We start from the raw sequence: 12,908 nt of genomic DNA on the forward strand, positions 1-12,908 counted from the left end.
GTTTAATTGTAACGGACAATTTGTATAGATTATGGACATGGTTGAAATTGAGCAGTGCAGGATCAAGGCGTTTTGCATGAGCTCAAGCCAGGCATCGAGAATAATTAACTAATGCTGCTGGTACAGTCGACGACAAAGTTGTGGATTTCTTGACTCCAGAACATGTTGAACTTGAAACCGTTCAGTTGCCAAAATCCAGGCACCATCCCAACTGACCTGTCCCATATGTCTGTCTGGTCATCCTTGCAGCCTGAAATGCTGTGTGCTAGCACATCTGCCCAAGCAGAGCCTGAGGAGTCCAGCCACTTTGGTGAATGAATCAGTCCAGTTTGCAGCAGAGGCCAGGAGATCTCCAGTCCTGGAGGAGGAGATTTCCAGAGCCTTTAGTCTGGGTCCAGCTGGGAGCAGCACCAGTTCTTATTTTGGTTTTGAAACCCCGAATTTCCAGCAAGCTGCTTTTTTGGCTGGCTTGGGTTGATTGAGTCGGTAGAGAGACAGATGTAGGTGGATATGGGGAGAGGGGTGGTAAGTGGCAGAGCTGTTGCCTTAGCGAGAGGGAAGGATGCCGTATAAGTACTGCCAGTCCCCATTCAGTGAGCAAGTGGTGAGTCAGGGGCAGGTACTGAGTCAGCAAGAAGGCGGACGGGTAGGTGGGTGGGTAGAGCACCCTGGCTAGTTCAGTACAAGCCACTCAGCCACACCACTGCACCCAGCTCCCCGTGGGAAAGTTGCGGGCAGTGGTTCAGACTAACGCATCCCGGTTTCTCCCCTTCCTATCTAGTTCCCTGGGCTGCCTTTCTGAGCCAGTGGGGCTTCAGCTAGGGCCCCTGGCCATGGCCTCTGGTGGGCGCGTTTTTTCCTGACGTGTTTATGATCCTACTTGCAAACACTGCCTCTCTGCGAGGTATGGTGGTAAAAGGAGAGGAATGAAAACAGCTGATGAAGGTAGAGAGAGCCCTTCAGCCTGCCTCACCCCAAAGATATCACTCATCCAGTTAGGGAGCTGGTGAAAGGCTGTAGCCGGGGCGGGGGGGGGTAGGGGGGGTAGGGCGGAGAGAGAAAAGAAAGAAAGAAAAAAAGAAATGAGGTAGAAACGAGAGTGAGAGAGAGAAAATATTTGAGAGATGAAAAGAAATTACCATACGGCAGGATCCTGTTATTCAACCTAATTTTCAAAGGACTGCAGCTGTCGCACTGAGATAATCTGTTAATTATAACAGTCATTGTGTTTTGGCAATGGAAGAAAAAAAACAGGCTCTAAACAAGGCAAGGTAGTGGGGAAAAGAGAGGGGAGGCTCGGCTGTGTCAAAATGCATGTCAGATGTTAGCTTGAAATATAGGTGGGCGAGCTGGCCAGGAGGACGGTCCCTCCCCAGCGGGGCTGAGCTGTGCCATTGCCGGGGGGTGGAGGATAGAGGAAAGGTGGAAGCAGCCATATGGAAACATAATGTCCTGTCCCGTGTGGGGCTACTCCGCTCGCTGAATCCAGGCACACATTGGCCAGAGGAAGAGCTTTGAGGGGCTGAAGTATCCCCTTTAGCCTGTGCTGCCACAGCATTTCACTCTTGGGTGACCTGAAACAGCTTCTCCATGTCCCCCCACACCTTTCATCTGCTTCTGCCCCACAGATCAGGACTAAGTCTGCTGTATTTGAACTATTGTCTGTAGCAGCTTCTGACTGACTTTCCATTTGCAGGAAGCCTGAGCACAGGGGCTGCCCTGTCTTTTGACATCTTGCAGACTAACTACTTGGTGCAATGACACATGACTGTCAGAGACACCCTGGCTGGGAAAGCCATGCAAGGGCAGCCCCTTCCTCTCACTGGAATGGTAGCTTGACCTCTGGAGGTTTCATACTGGAGTTGTACTGGGGTAGCTGCTTGTCCTACTTGGAGAGAGGTCTCACTGCCAGTGAGGGAACCTCTTTTAGACAGCGACCCAGGGGAAGGTTGGCTGGAAGGCAAGAGCACGTTGAAGGATGCTGGGATGCCAATGCTTGTGCCCCACAGGAGTTTGCAGGCCTGGAAGTATCCTCCACAGGACGACTGGCTGCCAGTGCACCTTGTGAAGTGATTGCTACCCTCAGCCAGCCCAGGACCTATGTGATTCCTTAGGCTTTGAGTTCCTCCAGCAGGAGACAGTAGTGAGCTGTACTGCAAGGGCTAACTCTCTTCCCTGCTGTACCTGCAGGGTACCATGTTTGGGGGCACTCCAAAGTGGCACCGCTGGGTTGTTGGGGATGTATTTAGCATGCAGAAATACTGGAGGTATTCTTTATTTTGAGTGAGGGTATCTCTTAAATAGCTTGTGGACCTGCCATTCACAGCCAGCCCAGTGAAAGCTAGGAGCTGCTGTTGTAGGAAATAGGGCAGCAAGGCCGGCACAGGACAGCAGAGGCATCACAGGGACCCTGAGGGGATGGGGGTCTTTGCAGTGACATCACATAGAAGAGTTTCTCCTGGCCTCATGCTGGACATGCTGCCCTGCCCTGCAGCTATGCCCTGCACAGAAACCAAGCCGGTGCTCCCACCCTGCTCCCTCCAGCAACTCCCTCCCATCCACCCAGAGCCCCCACTCCTGGCCTGTGACCTGCAGCAGCTCACACGCACGCTCATGCAGAGCTGCCACTCTGTCCCTTTCCCCCTGACAGCTCGCAGAGAGCAGAGGTCATTCCCTGTCCCCTACAGCAACTCCCTCCCACACGCACATGCACAGACCCAGCCCTCATGCCCTGCTCCCTACAGCGATTCACGTCGGGGAACACATACAGAAGGAGTGCTCCCACCCCTTTTCCTCCAGCCCTTCTCCCATACACACACACTCACACAACCATGGTCGTCTCCCGTGATCCACGCACGCCCACGCGCAGCCCGCGCTCCCACCCCGTTCCCTACGGCGCCTCGCACACAGCCAACACTCCCACCCCTTTCTCCACAGTGGCTGCTTCACGCAAACACACCGTGCACACACACACACACACACACTCGCAACCAGCGCTTCGCCTGGCTCCCCATGGCAATTCCTCCCTCCCCCCCAGGAGCCAGCCCTCATTCTCTGCTTCACAGAGTGATTAACCCACATGCACACCCACCCCACCACCTATAGCAACTCCTCCGCATATACTCCCCCTCTGCCTCGCACCCCCCGAGCTGACGCTGCCACCCCTTTCTCGATGGTGACTCACCCCCGACGCACACCCATGGCACCTGCCCAGGCAGAGCCAGTCTTGCTGTTGCGCTCCCGATGGCAGGTCCCTACAGACAGTCACACAGAGCCCACGCTCCCTCCCCATTGCCGACAGGAGTTATTTCTAAGCCTTTCCACTGCCTTGGGTCTGGGCTCATGGGATGACACCAAGGGGAATGGTGTTTCCCAGGCCCCGCTCTCCCCTGGAGGGAGGGTGATGAAGGCAGCTTTATTGCTGCTAATGTTTTTTATGGAACCTGTAATCTCTTGACATCCTCTTCTACTTGGAGGAGGCTGCTCCCCGAGCCTACCACCATGCACACACTCCTGTGGGCTGCTGCCGCGGGCTGTCTGGGTGGAGCTGGCTTGATGCAAATCCCCCTTAATCTTCAATAATCATATTAATATAAAAGGTAACCATTTCACTTTGGAAAACAAAGGTGGCTCTCTGGCCTGCCAGGGAACCACTGGCATATGAAAGACCTTTCTGCCAGTATTTATCACTCTAAAATAAGATTTATGCTTCTAAAGCTCTCTTTTTTCTTTCATGCTTCTGAGCTGCTTCGTTTTTCTCCCCTGAGCTTTCTCATTCTCTCTTTCTTGCTGCCTAACAAATTAGGCATCTAATCGCTGTTGGGGAGGCGCGATGGGAGAGCAGGGGTTTTATATACAGCATCGTGTTGGGTTTTTTCATGGTTAGTCTTTAAGCTGTTTGGCCTGGCAAAGGTTTGAAGTCAATGGCTGAGCATTTGCTTGAGCCTGGGTGCACGTGTATGGCAGAGGGGAACTTCGGGTTAACTTCTTCCCGTTCCCTGAACTGGCCAAAAGGCAGGACTGCAGAGCAGCGTGTCCTCGAGGTGTCCTGTGTGGTTTTGTGGGCTTCCTCACCTCAGTGTCCCGCTGGGTTCCTAGTGCTTTGGGCTTCCTTGAGTCAAGGACAGCTGCAGTTTGAGGAAGCTGCAGAGCTTCCTCCCCACTCATGACAGGCCCAGCCCAGCTTTCAGAGGGGTGATTTTTCTCCCAGCAGGCACTGTGGGTTTGTATATGGTGAAATGAACCTGCCCAGAGTTGAACCATGAGATTTCTCTTGCAGCAGCACTCTGCCAAAATTCACACAGCCTCTAACCCACCCTTCAGCAGGACCCAGGATACCAGTTCAAGGGATGAAGGCTTTGTCTGGTTAGTGACATGAAAGCACCTTTTGTTGCATGACTTTTAGGGTGGCTCTACAGCTTTTTTTTTTTTTTTTTCTTTTCTTTTTATGTTTTTGCCTAAGCCAGCTCCTCAGTCTTCTAGATTGTTGAAGCCACAGGGACAATTTAAAACAAATGTAACATTGGGATGGATCTCAGAGATGCTGTGATCTTGTGTGTTTCATGAAAATAGGGGGATAAATTAGAGAAGAGACAAAGCGAGCGAGCAGCTTTCAGAGCACCATTAAAGGAAAGAGTGCTGTGGGAGCTCAACCCTTGGTGGATATCAGAGAAGCTGCAGTAGAAGACATTATCTCTCTCTCTCTCTCTCTGACACACACACACAAATGTCTTCCATACCACAAATCCACAGGTCATCAGCCTTCCTACTCCCTCTTTCCTTGGTCTCCAAATTCTCAGGGTTTCTGGAGGACCTCTGGGCACAGCCACAGGTTCTTTGCTGCATGACTTGATGGTAACTCCTGCACTAAATGGGAGCATCCCTGGAAGTAGCGGGGCTGAGAGGGAGGGGGCTGCTGTTGTTTAAGTGCCATGCTTGTGCTGTGAGCTTCTCCCGTGGCACTGTACTTTCACTATAACCAGGGGCAAAGGCAAGGACCGTCTCTGGGTGGTGACTTGGAGCAGCTGCAGTGATGCTTACACCAGTGTGTGTTACAGAAACTATCCAGCAGGTGTGGAGAGTCCCTCAAAGTAAGGCACCAACTCCCACTACTAAGTGCCCCTGGGAAAGGCCCCTTTCTCGGAAAGTGGTTAGAGAAATCCTGGAAGGACCTTGAAGCCAAAAGGGGGGAGACGGAGCCCCTTGGAGATGGCGTTTGTGCCCTGAGACCCACCAGGAGCAGGCAGCACACTAAGCTGGGAAGGGGGCTGATGCCCAGCTGCAGAACAGAGCGTAAGAAAGCAGCAGGAGCTTTGGCCTGGTTTCGGGGTGTCTCCAGAGGAGCCAAGAGTGTTTGGCAGGTTTTTAATGCATGCATTTCTAACGGGAGGCTCTTAGCACCGTTTAAGCAATGGTAGAATTAAGCGCTGGCTTTTCCAGTGCACTGGGCCCCAGGAGGACAAGGTTGTCAAGATGAGAATTCCAGGCCCAAATTGCTGCTGTATGTGGCTTTTCTGGTTGCCTTTTTACACCGTGGCCCCTAGACCCTGTAACCTCTCTCAGTCATGGTCCTTCCACCCCCTCAGCCCCCAGCTTGTCTCTGTCCCTTATATCATGCCTGTCCACACGTTCAGTGGTTGTATTTTAATCTGCCCTCATACCTGGCAATCTAACTAGTGACTGTACTCCTGTGCCACCCCCTGTGCCACCTTGATCCCAGAGCCAAAGGGTTGTCTGTTGCTATCAGGACATCCAGCTCCTGACTCAGACTTGGAGCTCTCCCCTCTCCATTTTGCCTTCCCTGCTCTCTCCTCTGAACAGGGGAACCATCCCTGTGACCTTCTGCTCTTTTCCAAACACTGTGGTGCAAAGAAATGCCAATAATATTGAGGCACCCATTAGTAGGGAATAAACCAGAGGGAAACCACTGGGAGCTCGGAGCTGATGGGTTGACTTTGTGCCAGCCAAGGAGGGTACAGCCATTCATGGGCACAATGCCACTACTGTTCCTTGATGCTCTTGCATACGTGAGGATGGCCAGGAGCCGAAGGCATGTTGTAAGAGCCCTCTTGGGTTACACTGAAGAGTGTTGGAACCCTACAGACGGATAGGCTCAGCACATGGGGGTGGTGATCTTTCACCTGTCCTACAAAACAGATCCCACGTCCCATCTTTTCCCCTCACCTGTAACCACAGCCTCCCTCCAAACCAGGCGCTCCACAACTCATACATCACCCCTCCTCGGCTCTCCTCTGGGCTGAAGTTGCTTGCCTTTACTCTCCCTGCCCACCCTCCATCCCTGCATCTTCTTGTTCTTTTGCCAGTCAAGGGAGGGAAACAGCCAACTCCACTGTCAGCACCTTTAAGGCCAGCAGAAAGGACAGAGTGTTGCTTCCTTGTCTTTTTGGACTCCAATGCTATTTGATTTGTGTTCATTTGGCTCTATACAGTTGAGGGAGGGCATGGTGCTGATCCCCATCCCTGGCCTCCCCTTGTCTGTGAATTGCCAGTGTCAGGGAGCAGCTGCCCCCTAAAGGGTAAAGGGTGGCTGTGGTGGAGCTGGAGACCAGGACTCCTATGGTGTTTCTGTGGCAGGGACTGACAGCACTGGGCTGAGCCAAAATGGGGTCCTGGGCCATGGGCAAGGGATGAAGAAGGCCACAGATTGGGCTGTCCTTGGGGCACTTAAAACTAGTGTGATAGTGGGGAGGCAGGAGCCACTGCAGGAAGAATGGCAGGGTCTGCATATTTCTTGTACACAGCCAACTTGGACACCCAAGGGGACCAATAAGTTTGGCTTGGGGAATGGACTGGCCCTTCCTTTGGCCTGTGGCTGAGGCAAGGTTGCACAGCCAAGGTGGGAGGTAGATGGGAAGCAGGTCTTCTCTGCATGGTCCCCTTGTTTTTGACACATAGCAAGGATAAACACTACCTTCATTTCCATCCACCCCCTAACCCAGCTGAAGGAAAGGGGTCTTTCCTTCCTTTCCAGGCTGCTAGAACATCTCCCCTTCCAAGCCCTCTATGTGCTGCCTGAGTGCAGTTCCCTGAGAGGGATGGGGTGGCTCTCAGCGATTGCTGAGGCTGCTGCAGAGGAACAGGGTCCTGTCCTCAAAGTTTATCCCCGTGCACCATGAACAAGCTACTGCAGGCCATGATGACTTCAGCATAGCATTTGGAGCAGCCTGCTCCACCAGAAGGGGTCAAAGCAAGCGGGCTGGGATGTTCCTGTATGGAGTTGGATATTGTGCAGGGTATTTGGTGAGGTGAGACAAACAGGCCAAAGCACAATGCTCAGAGAAGGATGCTGGCTAGAATCTGGGCTGAGCTTTTCACTGCTTGCTCAGGGGCTGCCCCAGCCTCTGCTGGGTGGACGTACTTTGGGCAACAATGTGCAAAAATCGTGATAGTATCTGCCACTCTTGTTCAGTGGAAGAGACCAGGCAAAGTGAAGTAATGTTAGAGAGGAAGGTGAAGGGATGGTGTCGGGAATTGGCTGTGTCTCTGCATTGAATCACCTCTGGAAAAGGTGGAACAAGAAAGGGGACTGGCGCTGAGGAATATTGGAGGCCTATGGGTCCCAATCTGTGGAGAGCCAGATGTGCCTCCTATCTGATACATCTGGGGAGACAGTGTCAGGAAATTATTTCTTATTGGATTATAAGGCTGAGAAACAAAGCAACAGACTGTAAAAACCTCTGCCTTCTGCTTCAGTGCTGGCTGATGCAAAGCTGAGGCAGCACCTGGAGGCCATCATATGACAACCATAAATGACATGAGTTTAGCAGCCTCAGATGATGAGCTGTGAGGAACAGAAGCTTTTTCTCTGTCTTTTCCATTGGTCTAGCTCTTCTCCCCCTCCCTTTCTCCATCTTGGCTTTACTTTTGGATTATTGAATATTTAAGTGTTTCTCTGTGACACTATCTCTGATCCTTTAATCCAGCTGGCCTGGTAATTCCACAGACCCAAATCAGCTCAGATTTCTCCACAGACGTAAGCCTTGTTCCTCAAGGGCTCACTCCTCCTCCATTTATCTTCCTTCATTTTATTTCTGCCCTTTGTGTCTCTGTGCTAGAAATTGGTTCAGCTTTTGCAGCAAAAGCTTTGGCGATATCTTTAGTGAGCAGCCTCCCCCCAAAATAAAACGGGCAAGAGGGAATCTTTATTTTTCATTAACTGAGAATCCTTTTCTCTGATTCTTATTGTTTTCTTTCTCCTCAAAATTAAAAAAAAAAAAAAGAGAGAGTGCTGTGCCCACATGTTTTATCTGCTGTATGAAATTATTTCCTCTGCGCTGCCTGAGGATACCCCTGCCAGGCTCCTGTCTCAGCACAGTGGGAGAAGGGTTGAAGCTGCAGCCAGAGGGAAGGGTGCTCCAGGCTGCCCTTCCCAGTCAGAACCAGGAGCTTGCTTGGAGCCCAGAAACACACTGAAGCAAATGTCATTTTGCGCCGATTCCTGTCCTGTCCCACAGTGTTCATAGCCCCCAAGGAGAGGTGGCAAAATAGAGAGGTGGAAGCCGCACACCCCTCTTTGGTGTGGGGTAGGTGGGTGATGTGCTCCAGCTCAGGACTGCTGGCATTGCTGGGCGAGTGGCTGGAGGCTGGTATTTGACACACCGCCTACACCCTGCACCCCCTCCAGCATGCTCAAGCCAGGCTGGATCACCTCAACAGCCTTGTCCCTGCACCAAGAGGCAGGAACAATTTTTAGAGCACAAGTAGTTACACGTGGCTTGAATTATTTATCCCTCTTGCATCAAGGCAGAAAGGAAACAATGAAAAAATATTGTGTGGTTTTTTTTTTTTCAGGAGGGGAGGCTTGTCTGCATTTTCCTTACTTCATGCATTCTGTGTACATCATTTTCAGGCAGCTGAAAATCCATGGCTTTGGTTGTGCTTGGGGCTTGCCTTTGTTTACATTAGGAGTTTTGAGCCACCCGCAATAATAGCCTTTTGTTCTCCCCCCCGCCCCCCGCCCCCCGATGCCTTGCCCCAGGTCTCTGGCTGTGATCACATGTATTTAAGGGAGCCCGGACACCCTTCTGCGTACCCCTGTGATACGAGATCATACGTCGTGAGGGTTCCCTTCTCAAAGGCTTATCAGCATGGCAGGCAGTCCCACTCCTCTCTTGCTTGCGCCTCCCCCCAATGCTGTCTCTTCCCCATCATCTCCCTCTTCTCATGAAACCTTGCTGTTCCTACTCTTATCTCAAAGACCTCCTCCAACTGATGCCTCTTCTTGTCTCCTGTGTGCTTTCTTTTCCAGATTCCAGTGACAGATGGATCACTCTCATGCGCACTTGCTCTTTCCCTCTCTGTATTTTTGTTTTCGACATGTTTGATCTGAAGCTCTGAAGCTTCTCAGAGGGAACCCGGGAGAGAAGGAAGAGAAGGAGGAGGAACCGAGGCAGCGTGAGCGACAGAGGAGGCAGCCCTGCCTTGTTCTTCCACATCACACCGTGGAGGGGTGGGGGAAGACTAGAGGGGGAGGGCTTGGGTTTGTTTTGGGGTGGATTCGGTGTGGGTGGGGGGTGGGTGGGAGGGAGGAAAGTGGAAAAGGTGGGCAAGTCGCTCAGGAACATCAAAGAAGATTCATTACCCTCAGTCTGAAATTTTGTTTAGAAAAGAAGCACAAGGGAGTTCCCTTCCAGACCAAACACCTGTGGTCATAACTTCTGAGTGTGCTGGAAGCAGATTGCACGTGTTCGCCCTGCTCCGTGCTCATGGTTTGACCCAGAGGGCAAAAAGAAATAATGGTGACAACACCTAATAGGACTGGGGTGCTCATGCCCTTTCATTGCTAAACCCCCAGTTACTGTCCCTTTCTCTTCCCTCCGCCCCTTGGTTTCCTTTTGCTTTGGTCCTGAAATTTGAGGTTGGTTTTCGTTGTGTTTTTTTTTTCGTCCTGATGAGGGCACCACTGCAGACCATGATGTGCCTGGGGTTGTGGGCAGCTGCCCTGCTCTGCTTGATTTCCCCTGGCACCGTGCGAGGTGACTGCTGGCTGATTGAGGGGGACAAAGGTTATGTGTGGCTGGCCATCTGCAGCCAGAACCAGCCCCCGTATGAGACCATCCCCCAGCATATCAACAGCACGGTGCACGACTTGCGTCTCAATGAGAATAAGCTCAAAGTGGTGCTGTACTCCTCCCTCAACCGCTTCGGCAACCTGACCGATTTGAACCTGACCAAGAATGAGATCTCCTATATTGAGGATGGGGCTTTCATGGGCCAGTCAAACCTCCAGGTTTTACAGCTGGGTTACAACAAACTCACCAACCTGACAGAGGGCATGTTGCGGGGCATGGCTCGTCTCCAGTTCCTCTTTGTGCAGCACAACCTAATTGAGCTGGTAACCCCTACTGCCTTCTCCGAGTGCCCCAGCTTGATTAGCATTGACCTGTCATCTAACCGTCTCAGCCGCCTGGAGGGGAACACTTTCACCAGCTTGAGCAATCTGATGGTGTGTGAGCTGGCTGGCAACCCCTTCAACTGCGACTGTAGCCTCTACAGCTTTCTCAACTGGCTGGCACTCTTCAACAATGTCACCAAGAACTATGACCGGCTCCAGTGTGAGACTCCTCGGGAGTTTGCTGGGTACCCCCTTCTGGTACCTCGGCCTCACCACAACCGCAATGCCATCACCATATTCCAGTCCATGTGCAGAGGCGGCACCATCCCCTCCCTCTCCAGGGTAAACCCCACCCCTTATACCCCCGACTCCCAGCGAGACCTGGATGAGGGCTCAGCCATCAGCCCTGGGGACTTCCTCTCAGTCAAGCCTCCAGCCTCCTCCACTACTGACTCATCCTTCAGTCCTAGCATCAAGCTCCATGATGTCACCATCACCTCAGCCATCCTGATGGTAACCATCCCCATGCCCTACAGTAAGATGTATGTGCTGGTCCAATACAACAACAGCTACGTTTCTGACATAGCAACACTGAAGAGCAAGAAGGAATATGTCACTGTCAACAAGTTGAAGGCCCACACTGATTATACTTTCTGTGTGGCCTCCATCCGCAACAACAGGCGCTACAACCACACTTGCCTGACCTTTGCAACCCGGAGCAAAGGCAGGGAGGACCCTATTTCCAGTACTTCTACCACCACACACTATATCATGACCACTCTGGGTTGCCTCTTTGGGATGGTCATTGTCCTGGGCGTGGTTTACTACTGCCTGCGGAAGCGGAGGATGCAGGAGGAGAAACAGAAGTCCCTCAATGTCAAAAAGACCATACTGGAAATGCGTTATGGATCAGATATTGATACCAGTACCATGGTCCATCCTTCCCAGAAGCTGGGTGAGCCACCAGTCATCCCTGTCTCACGGATGTCCTCCATCCCTTCCATGATTGGGGAGAAGTTGCCCCCATCAAAGTCAATGGATGCTGGGATGGAGACTCCTAAAGTCACCACTAAAGGTAACTACATTGAGGTGCGGACTGGTGGTGGGGATGGGCTGGAACGAGCCCAGCGGGATGAGGACCTGAGGGAGCTTGACAATGGGCAAGGCTCAGCTGCTGAGATCTCTACTATAGCCAAGGAGGTAGACAAGGTCAACCAGATCATCAACAACTGCATTGATGCCCTCAAGCTGGACACAGCCTCTTTCCTGGGTGGTGGAACTGGTGTTGACTCAGACATGGCCTTTGAGTGCCAGTCCATCCCAGCCAGTTCCTCGGGTGGGCTAGAGCGGCCCAGCTTTCTTTCCCCACCCTACAAGGAAAGCTCTCACCACCCGTTGCAGCGCCAGCTCAGTGCTGATGCTGCCGTGGCCAGAAAGACCTGCAGTGTCTCCTCTAGTGGCTCCATCAAGAGCGCCAAGGTCTTCAGCTTGGATGTGCCTGACCACCCACCACTCAGCAAATCTGACTCCAAATACATTGAGAAGGGCAGCCCACTCAACAGCCCTTTGGATCGTCTTCCCTTGGTGTCCCCGGGCGCCATCCACCACTTGGAGGTCAAGCCTTCTTACCATTGCAGTGAGCACCGTCACTCCTTCCCAGCCCTGTACTATGAGGAAAGCGCTGACACCTTGAGCCAGCGGGTGTCATTCCTCAAGCCACTCTCCCGGTCCAAGCGAGACTCCACGTACTCCCAGCTCTCCCCCAGACACTACTTCTCAGGCTACTCCTCCAGCCCTGAGTACTCATCAGAGAGCACCCACAAGATTTGGGAGCGATTCCGGCCTTACAAGAAGCACCACAGGGAGGAGGTTTACATGGCAGCTGGGCATGCCCTGCGGAAGAAAGTTCAGTTTGCCAAGGACGAGGATCTGCATGACATCCTGGATTACTGGAAAGGAGTCTCTGCTCAGCAGAAGCTGTGACTCTCCCTCACTCTTTCCAAGGAAACAATACAAAACAAGACCCCCTCCCCAACAACCAGAAAAAAAATATGCCACTTGACTGTGAAAAATAAACCAACAACAAAATACTCCCGACAAATACAAAACTGACAAAATTGTTTCTTAAAGTTTACAACAACAACAGAAAACTCTCACACACACAGACACACACAGACACACACACACACACGCCGAATTGTCTCTACTGTGTTACGGGGACCATTGTTCTGCCTGCAGATGGTTGGGAGGAGCGTCCTGCTCTGACACTGTGGTAACAACACTGGAGTGTGGGTGGGTGGGAATGGCCCGGGAGGGGGTGGTGGCGGTGGCAGGGGAAGGTCAGGGATGGACACTCACTGGGCATGAACCTCAGCTGTGAACTATTGCGCTTTCTGTTCCTGTTGAGGGCTGATTTTTCTTTTGGGTGGAAGGGGAGGACTTTGGTTTAGAAAGCTTCTCTGCCCACCTGATACACCTACTTTTCCAAATCTTCCACCACTATTTTTTTCCATATTTCCTTTGGCAGTGGAGGCTTTTCTCTCTCTCCCGTACC

At 52.1% G+C, this 12,908-nt stretch overlaps 1 protein-coding gene across 4 annotated transcripts in view; it reads left to right on the forward strand.

The window, feature by feature from the left end:
• The window catches only part of ELFN2 (extracellular leucine rich repeat and fibronectin type III domain containing 2), a 53,969-nt gene extending 41,329 nt beyond the window's left edge, over positions 1-12,640 (forward strand). For all 4 annotated transcript variants that reach the window (XM_074579553.1, XM_074579570.1, XM_074579578.1 and 1 more), the window contains one exon: positions 9,269-12,640. In XM_074579553.1, the coding sequence (XP_074435654.1) occupies positions 9,911-12,337 (2,427 nt within the window). In that variant the 5' untranslated portion in view covers positions 9,269-9,910 and the 3' untranslated portion in view covers positions 12,338-12,640. The remainder of the gene's footprint in view (positions 1-9,268) is intronic.
• The last annotated feature ends 268 nt before the right edge of the window (positions 12,641-12,908 follow it).

The sequence above is a fragment of the Larus michahellis genome, chromosome 1, assembly GCF_964199755.1.
Source record: "Larus michahellis chromosome 1, bLarMic1.1, whole genome shotgun sequence".
Classification (NCBI taxonomy): Eukaryota; Metazoa; Chordata; class Aves; order Charadriiformes; family Laridae; genus Larus; species Larus michahellis.